The following is a 16,285-nucleotide window of genomic DNA, read 5'->3' on the forward strand; positions in this document are numbered from 1 at the left end:
TCACGTGATCATTATCTTTCTTTATTTGCTCTCCCCCTTTTCTGTGCTCGCCAGAGGTTAAACTCTCTTTTAAGAAAGTGATCGGTTTTGTTTGTTGTTGTTTTCGAAGAAGGAAACCAAAAAAAAAAAAAAGAACGATCGGCGGTGGTATTGACGGTTGCACAGACAAAAAGGAAATAAAATAAATAGCACCATGCCAACCCTCGCTGTTGTGCGTGATTATCTCTTTGATTTTATCGGGAAAAGCTACACGGAGGATCAATTCGAAGACATATGCTTTCAATTTGGTGTGGAGCTCGATGATGTGACAAGTGAGCGCGAGATGTTCCGCCGTGAGCAAGGCGAAGCCGTTGCAGCCAAGGGAGAGGAACTTTCTGATGCCGTCATCTACAAGATTGATACACCAGCCAATCGCTACGACCTTCTTTGTGCTGAGGGAATGGGTACTGCGATGAAGGTATTTCTCGGCATGACCCCTGCGCCTCGGTTCCAATTACTCAACCGTGCAAATCCACTCTACAAAGTAACGGTGGAAAAGTCCGTGCGCAATGTACGGGATTACATTGTTTGTGCCGTGTTACGAAACGTTCGTCTTGACAAGCGCAGCTACCGCAGTTTTATTGATTTTCAGGACAAACTCCACTTGGGTCTTGCCCGACGCCGTGCGCTCGCTTCTGTTGGGACGCACGACTTGGATAAGATTAATCAGAATGAGTTCCTTTACGCCGCCCGGCCGAAGGAGAGCATACGGTTCGTTCCACTCAATCAACAGGAACGGGTGCTGGATTGTCGGGGCAATGGCCTCGCAGAGTTTTATAAGGACGACCGACACATCTCTAAGTTTATTCCGCTTATCTCTGAATTCTCCCATTACCCCGTGGTGCTGGACGGCAAGGGTGAAAACATTCTCTCCCTTCCACCCATTATCAACTCGGACTACTCGTGCATCAGTGCAAACACCAGGAATATCTTTATCGAGTGCACTGCACCAGATCATCACAAGGCGAGTGTTTTAGTGAACCAACTCGTTTGCGCCTTCTCAACTTATTGCGAGAAGCCCTTTACCGTGGAGGCGGTGCGTGTTGTGTACGATGAACCCACTCCTGATGGCACGAAGGAGGAAGTGACTCCCAACTTGGATCCCCGACTAGTCTCCGTAGAGCAGTCGAAGGTTGAGAGACTCATTGGCATTAAACTTAACTCAGCCAATCATATGGGTGAACTTCTGGAGCGTATGCTGCACCATGTAGCAAAGGTGGAGGACAGCACCGTAACAGTAGAAGTCCCTCCAACGCGACCTGATGTATTGGGACCAACGGACCTTATGGAAGATGTTGCGGTGGCCTACGGTTACGATAATATTACCCACAAAGAGTGCTTGACATTTGGTGACGTGGCGCAGCAACCACTGAGTAAACTCTCGCATCTTATTCGTATCGAGATGGCTAACGCCGGTTATATGGAGCTCTTGACCTTTTCGCTTTGCTCCCGCGAGGAGGGATTTGCTCGTCTAAATCGCGTGGATGATGATGTGGCCGTACATATCGCAAACCCCAAAACTATGGAGTTCCAAATATGCCGCCCCTCACTCATGCCGGGCATCCTAAAGACACTTAATGCCAATAAATCGCACCCACTTCCCCTTCGATTCTTTGAGTGCGCTGATATAGTTCTCTTGGATAATGAAAAGAACTTTCCTCCTGTCATCACCCCAAAACTAGAGTACCCCAACTGCGGGGCGCGCAATCAACGGCATCTTGCCGCCCTACATTGCTGTAGTGAGTCTAGCAGTTTTGAAGATATACACGGACTTGTGGAATTTGTCATGGCTAAACTTGGTGTTGTGCGGAAAGTGGGGGAAGAGGTTGTGGATGGTGATTCATACACGCTGGAGAGGAGCAGTGATGGTGCCTTCTTTCCTGGTCGTTGCATGGATGTTTTTCTGCACCGCAGTGGGCAGAAGGTGTGTATTGGAGGCTTTGGTGTTGTTCACCCGAACACGCTGAAGGCGTATGACATCCCCTTTCCATGCTCATACATGGAGCTGAATGTTCAGTTTGCCCAGTAGACGCGTGCGTGCGTAATTCACTCGCGTTATGTTCGCTTCGGTTCCGACGAAATTTCTGTCAGTTTGTTTGGTTGATGGTGAGGTGAGAGGTGGGATGAGTGTACCGAATGGAAGGTAAATAAAGTAAATGAATGGAGCAGGCCATGGAAAACTTTCTGAGCGGCATTGCATGCTTGTTGCTCATTTTCTCCCACTCACCAGTTGCACCACTGTTATTTCTCATTATCACTCGCGATTTTGTATGATTCTTATTAACATTTTTCTGCGCAAGCGCAGACCTTTTACATACTGTGAATGAGTCAGTAGGGATTTGCACTGCGAACTCGCATGGCGCGGAGATGAGAAATGGATCACATCTTAAATATATAATGGCGAAGGATTATTTGGATGAATTTCGTTCTTCAGGCGGAGTGGGGGAAGCTTATTTGTCGTTGAAGTAAGGAAGCGGTGACGGTGAGTGAACCTCAGGACAATACCAGAAACATTCATTATTGTCTTTTCATGCATTTGCATCCCTTCAAATTCTCGTCCTCCCTGTCGTTATTTGAGATCCTTTATTCGACACACTGCGTGCCAATGGTGGCTGTAGATGCATCCATCTCGTAGTGAGGAGAACGCGATATTTAAAAAACTCTTTCGACGTAGCTGCAAATGCAGCGAGTAGTCAGGTGAGTGAAACATGTGCGTGAAAGACAGCGAGAGGCCCCAGGAGGTTAAACAAGACCAAAAAAGAAAGGAATAGAGAAGGAAGTTTAAAGGAAAATAAAACAATGTGGATAACGGAATTTAAGGCTGATTATAGTGGTGTCTGCACATGAGGATTAAGGGCGGAGGCAAAGTGTGGGACTTATGTTTTTTCAATGTTCCACTCACCTCTTTCACTTACCTATCCATTTCTCTTTTTTCATTTTTATTTCTTAAGCAGAGGATATAAATGTGAGGCCCACTACCAAATCACTTCCAACTACGTAAACCGTATACGACGCAGAAGTTCACAGTTTGTGGTTGGCGCTTTGATCTGAAAGAAGGCGATTTATTATTGCCGTGGGGTGTGAGGGAATCGAGAGAAAAGGAAAAGAAAAAGCAGGAAAAGGAGGAGGAGAAATAGAAAGAGAAGGAGGGAGGGATTGAGTCTCTCCTTTAAGTGTGTAAGAGACTCTTCCCTCCCTTTTTTGATAACTATCATCGTATTATTCTCTGCTGTCTTTTGCTTTCATATTTAACGGTAAATGAATATTCCCCATTCTCTCCTCCGTCTTTGGATTCATTGTTTACTTTTCAAAAAAAAATTTCCCCCGTGACCGCGTGGTGCACGCCCGTACGCAACCCATTACTGTTGTTGGTGCTGTAATTTACATACCTACATGTGGATAACCAACACACGTATACTCATATATATATATACATACCAGCGGTAACGGCAACAACGTGTGAAATCGTTACATTGTTAACGGCGTGTGCGTAGCGGCAGACGCAGTGCAGGAAGAGAGAAGAAAAAAAGGGGGAAAGGAAAAGGAAAGAAAAAGAAAAGAAAAGAAAAAGCAGCCTCCATTTCGAATCGGTGGAGCAACCGAAGTGTGAGTGCTGAAACGCTTTGCTACGGGCAAAGTGGAAGAAGAGAAGGAAGACAGATATAAATTAAAAGAAAAAAAGGGAAGACACGTGCGTACATTTGTATTGTGAGGAGGGGAGGTACAAAAGAATAAGAAATATAATAATCGAAAGGAAATAAAGTGAGGATCTAAAGACAAAGATCTACTCAAGAAATCTTCTCTAAAAGAAAAAAGAAGAATAGAGAAAAAAGGAAAAGAATCCAAGGCATCAATTAATAATAAGGTGAGTTTAAAGGGTTAAATGCCCAACCCATACAGGAAAAACAAGGATACATCGCGTATACCGTGTGTCTACTTTAAAAGAGGGTCATGCGCGAACAAGCACTGCCCATTTCTTCATGTGCGTGGCGGTGAAAAAGTCGGACACGAACCTGGGAAAGCACCAGGGGATGTGGGGACAAACCTTCTTTGTACGATGTTGAAGTTGGTGTTTGAGAAACAGCAGCAGCGGGTGTATAACGCGGAAACAGGGGTCTTGAACCTGACGCAGTTTAAGGAAATTCCTGACCTCACGGATGTGGCGGGATCCATCAACTTTAACACACAGGCTTTCTGCCAGGCATTGTGTTCGACAATAAAGTCGCTTATTGTGCCTCCTCCATCAGCAATTCAACTGAAAGGCAATGGCATATTGTCGGTGTCACATCTAGCGATGCAGTTGGAAAAGGCAGACCTTCATCTGACGCTTCGTGCCATTTCATTAGAAGCCAACCTAATCAAGTCGGTTGAGTCATTGCAAGAGTTGAAGAAATTCACCAACTTGCGGGAGATTGTACTGAGAGACAATCCTATCGCAAATCGGAGCGACTATCGGACAACTATTAAGAAATTGATGCCGTCGTTAATTGGTTTAGATGGAGAGTCCATATGTGTGCCCCCTTTAAGTCTACCGTGGCCTCAGTTCTCTCCGACGGGATACAGTGAGGCGCAGAAGCATGTGCTGCAGTTCATACAATGCGGGTTGTTAAACCCACTGGAAGGCGACGGTGCTTCCGGAGTTGCACACGGTGTAGACGCTGTTTCGGACTTGTACGCGGCAAATGCGGTTTTGACCCTCTCCCTCTCTTCGCCAGAAGTTGCTGTAAGCACGCCCATGCGCACAATGAACGGTGCGGCGGGTGTGCCGCAACAGCGGAACGTAATCAGGGATATTGTGAGTCTTCGGTTAAAACAAACTGAAAGTAATCACAACCTTCTGCACGGTGTAAAGTCGACTGTTGTTGCGCTTGGTCGGACGAAGGTGTGTTCTCAGATGGAGCACTGGTTGTACCCAAAGACCTTTAGGGTTCATCATTACCTCCATAGCAGTGCTAGCACCGTCTTTCTTGACAATTCGTACCTCACAGGCCCGTCGCCCACAGCGATGAAAGTACCCGTGACAATAGTGACACTCCATGGCACCATGACGTGGAACAACACCGGTGTACCGGGTGATGCGACAACTATTGGCCCAATGACCATTCGGCGCAACTTCACTCGTGTGTTAAGTGTTACACAAGGGGATGCGGGACGCTGGCTAATCACTAATGACATGGTGTCGTTGTATTTGACGCCGAGTGGGTCATCTGCATCGTCGAAAAGTGGCAACGGAGTGCCTGAAACGACTCAACTGAGCGAGTGCCGCATTCTGATCGACCCACGCAGCGACCGTAGCCGTGCGGAGGTACTCAGCCGAAAGAAGGACGTACCGGTAGAGGTGATTATGGCATTGTGTCAACACGTTGGTAACGATGCGGAGTTATTTACCGTGTTGGATGATATCCGCGGCGTGCCACTCAGTGCCTTTGAACACTGTGCCAACCTAGCAGGGGAGAATATCATGGAAAGCATTCAGATGTGTCGTTTAGTGAATCTTTTCGGGATGGCACCACAAAACGCATTGGAGATGCTTAGGCACAATAACGGTAACTGGAGTGATACTGTTGCTGCGGTTGCTGCTACCGCGCCTGTGGCGGCAGTCCCGCAGTGATTTTTGATTCTCTGTGGTATCTGGAAGTTTACCGTTTCCGGAGCTTGTATTCAATTATTTATAATGGCGTTACAGCCACAACCATTTCTCTCTTCTCCATTTGTAGGTTTTACCTGGTGTGATTACCGCTGCTTGATCAGCAACCAAAAAAAAGAAAAAGAAAAAGAGCTGCGTTGATGTGTTCGCAACAACATCTTTAACAAGCCGTTTTTCCTCTTTGTTCAGCGCATAAACAAAGGAATTCGGAGAAGGGAAGGAGGGATATAAAGTTGTAACGTAGGATCGTGTAAGCAATGAAGTGCAGGAGGATGCGGTGGTGCGAGTGGAAGAGCGCTATGCATCATATTATAATAACATATGTGAGTTGGAGAGAAATGAAGGAATGGGAGTGTTGATACTGGGTGGTAGTGGTGATGCAAGAGAGGGGAAAAAAAAGGGATATGAGAAAACGGGTTGTGGCGCTAAATGTTCCTTTAAGTTGCGGTTGACCACTAAGCCAGACACCGTAGAGTGTTGCCATCTGTGCACTAATAATGTGGCTGTATGGTGAAGTCCGTTGAACCGTGTGACGGTTTTCTTTCTTTTTGGCGTGGGTGGTGTTGTTATGCTTTTTTTTAAAAATTTCCTCCTCCCGTCTTTGAGGTGTGATATGGTGTGCCCAAGTCCAATGTGTTTGAGGGGCGGAAGGTACGTAAAGTAAATGTGCCTAACTGCACACGGAGAAGCGAAACGAAACCAAAATAAAAATACGATAGGAGGAACGAAAAATAAAGGGGGAAAGAAGAAGAAGAGAAAAAAACATCAGATGATGACGTGGCCGCATTCCTTCCCTTTGTTTCCTACTATATACACAACGAGGGCTTCAATTACTGCGCGGTAGTTGGGATTACATTGGATTCTGCATCCCTCCATCTTAGCATGTTGGTGGATGCACGGTTGTGTTTACACCAAAGCTACTTTTGTCTCTGGCACTGCTTCCTCCACTTCCTGAATTTTCTCATTTTGAGTTCCTGTTTACATTTGCACTAACCTCCGTTTCCACACGAACGCAAGCAGTGACACTAGACAGATTGTGGTTTGCAGTCAATTAGTGCTTTTCTGACACGTACATTCTGTTGTGAATTTATGAAATTTTTACAAGCGCTTCAGGGCGGTTGAGGTAACGACAGCGGGGTTTACAGCGGTGCGCCGCCAGAGGGAGGGGAAAGGGGGGAAAAAAAGGAAGAAAGGAAGAAAGGAAGGAAATGGGAAAGAGAAAAAGAAAAAGAAAGAAAATCAGCCAACAAAGGAACTGGCGACAGCGGCTTGTGTTCTAGTGACTTTTTTGACGTTTGTCGTTGTGAAGACACTTTATACGAAAAAAAAAAAACTGTGTCGTTATACGTAATCGAAAGGTACATCTACTTAGTTTCATAATGCCCACCACAATATGTGGTATTATATCGTACTGTGTTGTGCCATAACCTCATTACTCTTTCTCTATCCATTCGTATCGGCGAGGCCTCAAACCGTAAGAACCTCCGCCGAAAGGTAGTCCACTTAGGGTTTATACAAAAAAAAATCTGTTGATAATAAGGACATCGCAGAATCAATAAACAGTTTTGTAAAGGACAAATTCAAGGATAAACTCAGGGGGTTCCCTGTGACTTCTTGTTTTCTCCCACAAGGTTTCAAGGAGGGTTGTATTTACCCTTTGTCGCGCCGAACTTGAGGGTCTCAGGTGCTCCGTGAAGACGCAGGTAGATACCCACAGGCATATATAAATATATACATATTACATATACGCATTTGTCTACACATCTGTACTTGTATACGTGGCTGTATATCCGCTCGGGGAGATAACTAATTAGAGAAGAAAAAATATAAGTGAGGTACGATACCACATATAAAGAAAAAAGTTTCCCGCCATGTCTCTTAGCGCCTTACGGTCCAAACGCACCGTAAATGATATTTGGCCTGTCCGTTACAAACGTTTTTTTGTATTGACGGACCCTCAGAATATCATAGGAGAAACCACCGACGGACTGGCAACACTCACAACCATTTCTTATCTACTGGAAAGGGAAGCTGCTGTTGTGGTTGCCTCATCTTTTGGCGACTTGAAGGGCATTCCTCTCAGTTTTTCAAGGGGACAGCGTGAGGAGGCGATTGAAATATTTCGAACTGAGGGTGGCATGGGATACACCAACTACTTCAACTCGCTTCCCATAAACCTCAAGGCAGAGGTTCTCAAGGTCGCAAACGGATGCGAAACACCCGTGGATTCCGTAACCCTATCTCCTGTGGAAGTAAATGGTGCATTTGCAGCGCTTTCCATACGTCAAAAGGCTGCTGCTCTTCACAATGTGTTTCCACGAGTGGAATTTTCTCAGTGCTCGACTTATGCCTTCGTGCGTGAACTCACCAATCGTTTCCCCACTGTCCCTGTGAAATTCTCTCCCGATCCGCTGAATGCCCCGATCAGTCAGCTGAAGCCGGGGGAAATACTGGTGCTTGAAAATTTAAAGTTTTACCAAAATGAAATTTCACCGAACCATGAAGAGCGTGTGGCGATGGCTGAGGTTTTGGCGTCCTACTGTGATTACTGTGTTAATGAATCCTTCGCAACAGTGTGTGCCGTCCACGCCAGTAACACCGAGTTACCCAAGATCCTCTACCATGGTGCTGCTGGTTTTTCCATGGAAAAGGAACTCGCCTTCTTCCTCAGCTTCCTCGCCCACCCTCCTCGTCCCATTGTTGTTGTTGTGGCCGGAAGGCAGTCCTCAAAAAAACTCCGTATGATTCGCAGTTTGGTTGGAAAAGTTGATAAGATTCTTGTGGCGGGTGCGTTGATCATGCCTTTCCTAGCAGCTAAGGGCCTTACAACTGACAAGTCTTTCAACAACTCCGAACGGGTGGAACGAAGGCGGCTGAATGAAGCCGCCGAAGTGGAGGAGCTGTCGGTACCTTGTGTTGGGTTTGCTCAAGAAATTATCACATTGTGTGAGAAAAACGGCGTTGAGTTGGTTTTCCCCGTGGACCACGTCGTGACAAGGAGGATCACAAAAGCTACGGAGGACTCTGCAGCTATTGTTGAGTCAATTGCGGTCCCTTCAGATGTCTATGCTGTGGATTGCAGCGCGAACACGATCGCACTTTTTACGAAGTGTATTCGCCCTTGTCAGTGTGTCTTCTGGACTGGAACCTTTGGCTGCACGAGAATGGGCTATTCCGAGGGAACATATGCCTTCGCTAGGGCTCTGGCGCAACAAGGGAAGCTTTCTATTGTCAGCGGCAACAGTACGGCTTGTGTGGTACGGCAACTAGGGCTAACTTCCCAGTTCTCGCACATCTCAAGTGGCGGCAGCACGTGCCTGGATGCGTTACAGGGGCACCACCTTCCTGGTGTAGAGATGCTTTCTGATATTCCTGTGGCAGTGGACGTCAGAAGTTGCATACTAGCAGACGATCTTCTCCGAAGCTTACCCCTCTTCTCGAACTGCTCTTCACACCAACTTAAGGCGGTAGCGCAGAAGTTTGTGCGGCGAGTCCATGCCTGTGGTGATTACCTGACGTATTATGGGGACAAGCACGCATGCATGTGGGTTGTTGCGAGCGGTGGGCTGGTGGCCCGGAGTGGTGACACCACACTAACTCTCCCTTCGCGTTATATCGGACGGGGACAGACGGTTGGTATGTACGGTTTCATCACTCAAAGCTTTGCAACAGATACAATTCAAGCGGCCGAAGACGAAACGGTCACATACCAGCTGACATTCTCCTCCCTCCAAGATCTCTTCAACGAGCAATCGGACCTTGCAGCGCAGCTCCTCCAAAACGTGTCAGAAACATTGCGGGTCATGGCAATTGAGGAGTATCGTGAACAGAGCTCTATTATGAACGTGCTGAGGCGTGCGGCTTTGTGCTCTCGGTTTCCCACATTCCTTGCTATACCAAAGGATTGGGGTTTCATGGAAGACGTCATTCAGGATATCATTTCGGGCACCGTGCTGAGTGGAATAACTCAAATATGCACGGGGCAAACGGCACTTTCCTCGCCTCGGACGTTTTCATTGGGTCTGGGTTCATCTACTTCCAGAGGTCACATGGTCCACTGCCTTTGCCGAGTAGTATTACGCGATTTGCTGTACCACAAGCTTATCGAGTACGGCATAATGCCTGCCACCTGCATTTCCTCCATTATTCTTTCCCCGTTTCGACTGAGGGCAATGGGTATGATGTGGAGCGATGTTACGTACAAAGCCATGTTGGATGAAGCGCTGCTGTTGGCTGTTGAAATGTGCTCCCCTATTGCTGCGCACGGTACATTTCTTGTGGTGCAGCGCCGAATCGAAGTATTACTGAGGCGGAAATGCGCCACCATCGTCAAGTTCTTCCTCACTGCACTGGTTGACGTCGGGTTTGGGTTCGTGTTGTTTCCGCTGACGTTTCACCGCCGTACAAGCGAAGCCATATCGCTTCCTGACCTTTTCCGTTCCAGTGTTTTTAAGCGTCACCAATGGAAAGTAGTGCTGCTTCTGGTATTACGGTGTGTGGTGCATGTGCTTTTGAATGGCGTCCGCAGAGTTCATAGGTTTTGGGTGATTAAGAGAAAATCCGGAAGTGGCTGCGACCTGACACCACAGCGGTTTCCCCGAGTAACAAAATAGAGGGTATTAACGCATATTTCAGGAAAAAACACATGCCCAAACCCAGAAAGAGGGGAACTGGGCTCCACAATCTGAATAAAAGGCGATGTCACAGTTTCTCTCCACTTCATTCACACGAAAGCGTGGTTAGCGATGCGTGGACAATTTGATCTTTTTTCACCACTTACGTGTGCATGTCCACACTTGAGGTTGTCCATGGAAATTTATGTGTAATTACTGTAGTTTATGGTACGCAGTAATTTCGCGGCGAAGGCTGCCTGAAAGCCTTCTCCGTTGCCTGTTTCAGTGCAGTTGTTAGCCGAAACAGCAGATATGCCGAAGCCGTTCCTGCGAAATGTTTCACCGGATCACGTAAGACGTGGAACTCAAAACGAAGGAATCGCCGTTTCATCGTGGCAGTAAATTCCTTTACGTCGGAGCATTCCTCCTCCATGGAGGCGTACGTCTATAACACTTTCTGGACTCGATTTGCGCTAAAGGAATATTCACTCGACGATTTTGACTGCTACGAAAAGCACTGGACGGTTATGAATTACACCAACCCCGAGGCATTGCTTCAGTTGCATGACCATGACTTTGTGAAAGAGTTTAACGAGGAATATGCCTCGAGTGGTTACGGTGAAGCAGCATGGGAAAAAATTGCATATCCGAAGATTCTGAAAATGCTTCGTGAAGCATTTGGCATGGTGGTAACGAGGGGTGGGGATCACAGTCGATGCCGTGCGATGTATGGTGTGGATGTTATGCTACGGACGGAGCGCTGTGTTGAAACGGGCGCTTTGACACTTGAGCCTTCGTTACTCGAAATCACCTTCAGTCCGGACTGCCGTCGCGCCTGCAAATATCATCCAACGTTCTTCAATGACATTTTCCACACACTTTTCCTTAGGGATCCAACGAACATGACACCACTGTGAGCTATTTCATTGGAAACATTTTTCTTCCATCATCATTTATGTTGCATGTGGATTTCCATCAGAACTTTGTCACAGAGTGGTGTTGCTTAACATCAGTTTTGTGTGAACCCAGATATATATGCGTATGTATGTGAATGTGTGTGTTCCCTTATGCCTATGCTTCTACCCTTTTTCTTTTTCCTTTCAGTAATATCTCAGCTTTCAGGATTACAATCAATAAACAAGCGGACAGAGAGGTGGCTCGGGAGGAAAACCTTTGCGGACAGTGCGAATTTCTGATTTTCACGTAATCATTCTTCGGGGAGGGGGAGAGACTGTTACTTACTGTCTATATAAGCGTTGATCCCAAAGTAATAACAGTAAGAAACATATAAGATATATCATTATGGGTTGTGGCGGTTCCAAACCTAACGCGGTAAGCAGAGATGTGGAGGAGAAGGCTCTGTATCTTCGTGGTATCAAAGAATCAATCGATAAGGCAGAGGGAAACATGCTTGCCACTCTCCATGCCCTGCAGGCGTTGATGAGATCATATGAATCCACTTCATACTCATTTGTTGAGCTTGCACACGGTACGGACGGCAATACATCATTGAAGGCGAAGACATTTGAGTCTGATATGCGGACACTAAAAGACAGTGGCATCATGCCGAAACTGCAAAAGGACCTCGGCCAGTCCGTCAGTTCCTTGGGAAAAGACATCAGGGCAAAACATGACAAAGCGAATGTGGTGTACAGAGAAATGACACAAGCCAATGACGCGTACTGCAAGTTGCGCGAGCGAGTTAACGGCATAGAGAAGAGTTACGCCAAAAAAAACAAGCCCGTAAGTGAGTGCCCTTCGTACACAAAGAATTGTAAGGAACGTGACGTCTGCTTAGCCAGGTATGAAGGACTTAAAAAAGTTTTCCTGACGTTGGTGGAAGAGCTGAGGACTCTCATCCGTTCCTATGTGACTGCAGGGCTTACGCGATACGCCTTCTCTACTGCGGATTATGCGCAACAGTTGGTGAATAGTCTCCAGAAGTACAAATCCGAGTAATTAGCGCAATGGGCAGAAACATGGACTTAAGATGCAGTTTTCAGACAGGCAATAAAAAGGGGGAAAGGGAAAAAGGTATACATTGAAAAAAAAAAAAGAGGAAAGGGGACGTGGGGACGGAAGAAACTGATTTTATGTTCGGTTGGGATGGGCGGGTTCCATTCCAGTCCCCCCTAGTAGCGGTGAATTTTTTTTTTTTTGGAGGAGGGGGGGGACGGGAAAATAAGTCGTTTAGGTGACAGGTGTGTGGACGAGCCGCCGTGCTTATCATTCACATTTTAAACACGGGTTCTGCCGCATTTAAGTTTCGTTTTGCTTCCGCTTTGGTGTTCTGAAGGTGATGTTTTTTTTTTCTTATATTTTGACTTATGCAATCGGGATCATTTCCTTTTTTGTTCTCGGTGTATGTGATTTTGTGTTTGGCTTCCTTTTTTTTTTTTGCTTTTTTCTTTTTTTTTTTGGTGTTTCTTTTTCGAATATCTCTACCCCACTTTTTTTCTGTTTGACACATCGTTTAAGTTGGGCTGTGCGTTGATGATGAAAAATAGATGCTTACCGCTGCTCTTTCCGGTTTTTTTTTCAGCTCCAACGTTGCCGTTACTTGTTGTAGCATCTGTTCTATTATATTACTAGAGCTATGAATAGATAAGACATGGGAGTAATCTGCCTAATCTTTACTGTTTTGTTTTGTTTTGGTCCCTGAATATTAGGCGTGCGTGTGTGCGTGCCCACATATGTATTTAAAAAAAATAAATAGTAATGAAAGACCTACACCTGTTTGTTCCATTTCCTCATTGTTTCCTCTTTTTTTTTTTTTCTGAGGCACCTTACAAGGTTTATGCGAGGGGCAGGTTGTTCATTTCACACAAAAAATCGTTATTATATTAGTAAATAATGTTTGCTGTTGCCGCCTCCTGGAAAAAAAAAGGGAGGAAAAGATATATGTAACAAAATAAAGTAAGAAAATTAAAAAAAAAAACAACCTTCCGAAAATACATACAAAACACGGAACGTATCCGTCAGAGAGGAGCTCCATTATTGGAACATTCTTTTTCTTGCTTTTTCGTTTATTGCAGTGCTGTTGTTCGACCGTTACGAATAAAAGTGACTAAAAATATATTCTGTCTTCTTCCAACATTTTTCTCGTCTTTCTTTTTTCATTCACATGGGGCGCAACATGCTTTAGCAACAGATGATATTTCGACGAATCAAAAGACAACAGCGCGTAAGGCACATACAACGTTAAGGGCAAGAAAAAAAAAAGGGAGGGGGGCGGAAAGTAAATAAATTGCGGCAGCATTAACCATTTAGCGGTTAAAAAGAAGGAAGTGAATAATCAAAAAAATAATAATAATAATAAGTAAGGGGAATAAATATAGCATTGATATTAACAACAACAATAATATAATTATTAGTATTATTTGTGAGCCGCTGCGAAGCAGGTTTCTAAATATAAACTCGCCGTTTCCTCGCCGAATTTTCACATGGTGCGCGGACTCATCCGAGGTGTACCCGTGAGGTGCGGTATTTGCCGTTTAAAACATCCCTCATGTTTCTTTCCCAACTCGTTAAAAAAAAAATATATATATATATATATATAGCCAATGGATTTGCGTAAACTTCTGCAGACATATCGCCCACCGCCAAATAAAACCGTGGTGCAATTTCTCATACACGTGACTTGTGCTGTCGGGGAGAAGACATTTTTTTATTTTTTTTTGCACACTTCGAAAAGAAAAAAAAATTTGCGTTACCCGCTACCGCCATTCACGGCGAGGAAGCTGAGTTTGCCAGAAGATCCGTTTTCTTATCCTTTTTATTTTCTTCCCCTTTTATGTAACTGTTGAAAAACTCATTGTGCCACCTTTGTTATTCTGCAGAACACCAATGCTTCATAAGGCGACTGGGACCTTTTAATTGCTTTTCGAAATATGGTGACGTTTTGGTTTCGTTTGCAACATTGGGGGAGTAGGATAATGGTCATTAACTGAGGGAAAGATGTTGACGCGCTTCTTATGTTCCCTTTGGGCGTATACTGCATGGTGATGGGCTTCTTCTTGTTCCAACAACTTGGAGAGCTTTAGAACTCGTCGCACTAGCTTCAAAATTAATAAGTGCGTTTGTTTCTCTTATCTGCGACTTCGTCCGCTAATTCATTTTCCTCCATGCCGCAACTAAAAAAAAACAAAAAACAGTAAATTTTGATATCACCGCGTTGCTACTAATGAACGTCGGAACTGACCACTATATAACACACACAAAAATATTCCATCTTCCACCCGATGTGGAAGATGCCTTAAGAGAAATAGTGCCTGCCAATGCCTGCGATGTTATCCACGACGAAGGTTTGTCCTTCATTATTTATTTATTTATTTTAGTAGCCTATTCAACCATACCCCCACCACCACCAATTCCGCACGATAGCTGCTGCCCAACCTCCCAGCGCCCCTATGCTGTTTTATCCTTTTTTCCCCACCCGATTAAGGCGATGGCGGTCACACCCAGCGAAATCCTTTTCCCAATCCACCTTCCCCTTTGCAATGTGTGGGTCCTCTTCCCGCCGTCCAGTTCGTTAGCCTTCAAGTCTTCCAGTGCAAATGTTTTGATATAAATTATTGGGATGGGAGGCTCACCATGTTTTCCTCACGGAAAGGGAAGCCAGTTGTCCGTTTCGAACCGCCATCTTTCCGCTGAACTGGGCCGCTTGTGAAGTGTTTTTTTTTTGTTGTTGCAGGGATATGGCCGCATCCACGTATCGGGAAACTGGCCCTCTTTGGCCCCGAGTGTTCCGCAATATTCGATCATCCCTTTGCGCACCACCTTCCCCGCAAATTCCCCAGCCGCGGTTCTTCAGCTGTGCTTGCTTATTTGGGCCGAGTGGAAAACCACCCGGCACCTGCACCATAACATATTCTCATTCGAACGGGGCCCAAACAGAAGGTTCGCGGGGTTTTGCACCCTTGGTTCCTACTGAGCCGGCGCTGTCACCCTTCGTCTTCAGTAAACTTGCCTTTTCACACTAAGCCGTTTGTTTCGTGTGTTGCGATGTCACTTTTATTGATTGGGAAGCGGGTGCCAGAAGGTTTGGGGGTTTTGCTTCTCTTACCCGCCCCTTCCCGCCACCACGGGATACGGTGAGTTCCGAGCGCACACGCCAAGTGCCGTATAATGTTGCATTCCCCAGTTGCCGGTTCTGTGGCCCGCCCCTCTGACCGGTGGAAAACGTGGTTGAGTTGTCGCTGCAGTTAATTTTCAGAGACTTCTACATTCCCGTAAGTGCATTCGATTACTTTTTTTCTTTTGTTAATCGGTGTGCTATTCGGCAATGTTGGTCAGTGAGAGCCCTTTGGCAAAGAAGATAGGGGCAATCCCAGGGCAGGTATGCGCCGTATGGAATTACACTAGTCGCAAGTTTCAACGATAACATTATCAAGAATTATGAACTGAGAACCAACTTTGTATATTAAGGGGCCCGCTGCGCAGCCCTTTAGCGCCGCAATGCCGCATCAATGACCCACTGGATTAATACCATTTTGCATTTAGTAAATATTACCGCTGCCTCCTCTGGTTGGCCCTCCCCCGTTTATTACACCAATCAATTGCGCGGTAACTCCGGCCCTGGATCGTTTGGGTTGGAGCCCCCGTTGTCTCGTTGTGACAGCGTGGCTCGCAGTATTTAAAGTGATAGCGGGAAGTGTTTAAGTTCTTCTTCCAAGACCGGGGCAGTTCCCATTTGTGTGTATTATTTTCTGCGGGCGCAGTTCCCCTGAATAATTCACTCATCTTTGCCTGCGCAGCGGGCCCCTTAATATACAAAGTTGGTTCTCAGTTCATAATTCTTGATAATGTTATCGTTGAAACTTGCGACTAGTGTAATTCCATACGGCGCATACCTGCCCTGGGATTGCCCCTATCTTCTTTGCCAAAGGGCTCTCACTGACCAACATTGCCGAATAGCACACCGATTAACAAAAGAAAAAAAGTAATCGAATGCACTTACGGGAATGTAGAAGTCTCTCAAAATTAA

At 45.8% G+C, this 16,285-nt stretch overlaps 5 protein-coding genes across 5 annotated transcripts; all 5 read left to right on the plus strand.

Annotated features, from left to right (window-relative positions):
• Positions 1-193: 193 nt before the first annotated feature.
• On the plus strand, positions 194-2,068 carry TbgDal_XI2610 (phenylalanyl-tRNA synthetase (beta subunit),putative; the record flags this gene model as incomplete). Its single annotated transcript, XM_011781106.1, has 1 exon — positions 194-2,068. The coding sequence occupies one exon, from the start codon at positions 194-196 to the stop codon at positions 2,066-2,068; it is 1,875 nt and encodes a 624-aa protein (XP_011779408.1).
• A 2,028-nt stretch (positions 2,069-4,096) lies between these two features.
• On the plus strand, positions 4,097-5,650 carry TbgDal_XI2620 (hypothetical protein, conserved; the record flags this gene model as incomplete). The annotated part of the gene is made up of 1 exon (XM_011781107.1): positions 4,097-5,650. One exon carries the CDS (start codon positions 4,097-4,099, stop codon positions 5,648-5,650), a length of 1,554 nt encoding a protein of 517 aa, XP_011779409.1.
• Positions 5,651-7,557: 1,907 nt separating this feature from the next.
• Positions 7,558-10,299, plus strand: TbgDal_XI2630 (phosphoglycerate kinase, putative; the record flags this gene model as incomplete). Its single annotated transcript, XM_011781108.1, has 1 exon — positions 7,558-10,299. One exon carries the CDS (start codon positions 7,558-7,560, stop codon positions 10,297-10,299), a length of 2,742 nt encoding a protein of 913 aa, XP_011779410.1.
• Positions 10,300-10,730: 431 nt separating this feature from the next.
• TbgDal_XI2640 (hypothetical protein, conserved) lies at positions 10,731-11,216 on the plus strand (the record flags this gene model as incomplete). Its single annotated transcript, XM_011781109.1, has 1 exon — positions 10,731-11,216. The coding sequence occupies one exon, from the start codon at positions 10,731-10,733 to the stop codon at positions 11,214-11,216; it is 486 nt and encodes a 161-aa protein (XP_011779411.1).
• A 385-nt stretch (positions 11,217-11,601) lies between these two features.
• Positions 11,602-12,258, plus strand: TbgDal_XI2650 (hypothetical protein, conserved; the record flags this gene model as incomplete). The annotated part of the gene is made up of 1 exon (XM_011781110.1): positions 11,602-12,258. One exon carries the CDS (start codon positions 11,602-11,604, stop codon positions 12,256-12,258), a length of 657 nt encoding a protein of 218 aa, XP_011779412.1.
• Positions 12,259-16,285: the final 4,027 nt, after the last annotated feature.

This window comes from Trypanosoma brucei, chromosome 11 (genome assembly GCF_000210295.1).
Source record: "Trypanosoma brucei gambiense DAL972 chromosome 11, complete sequence".
Classification (NCBI taxonomy): domain Eukaryota; phylum Euglenozoa; class Kinetoplastea; order Trypanosomatida; family Trypanosomatidae; genus Trypanosoma; species Trypanosoma brucei.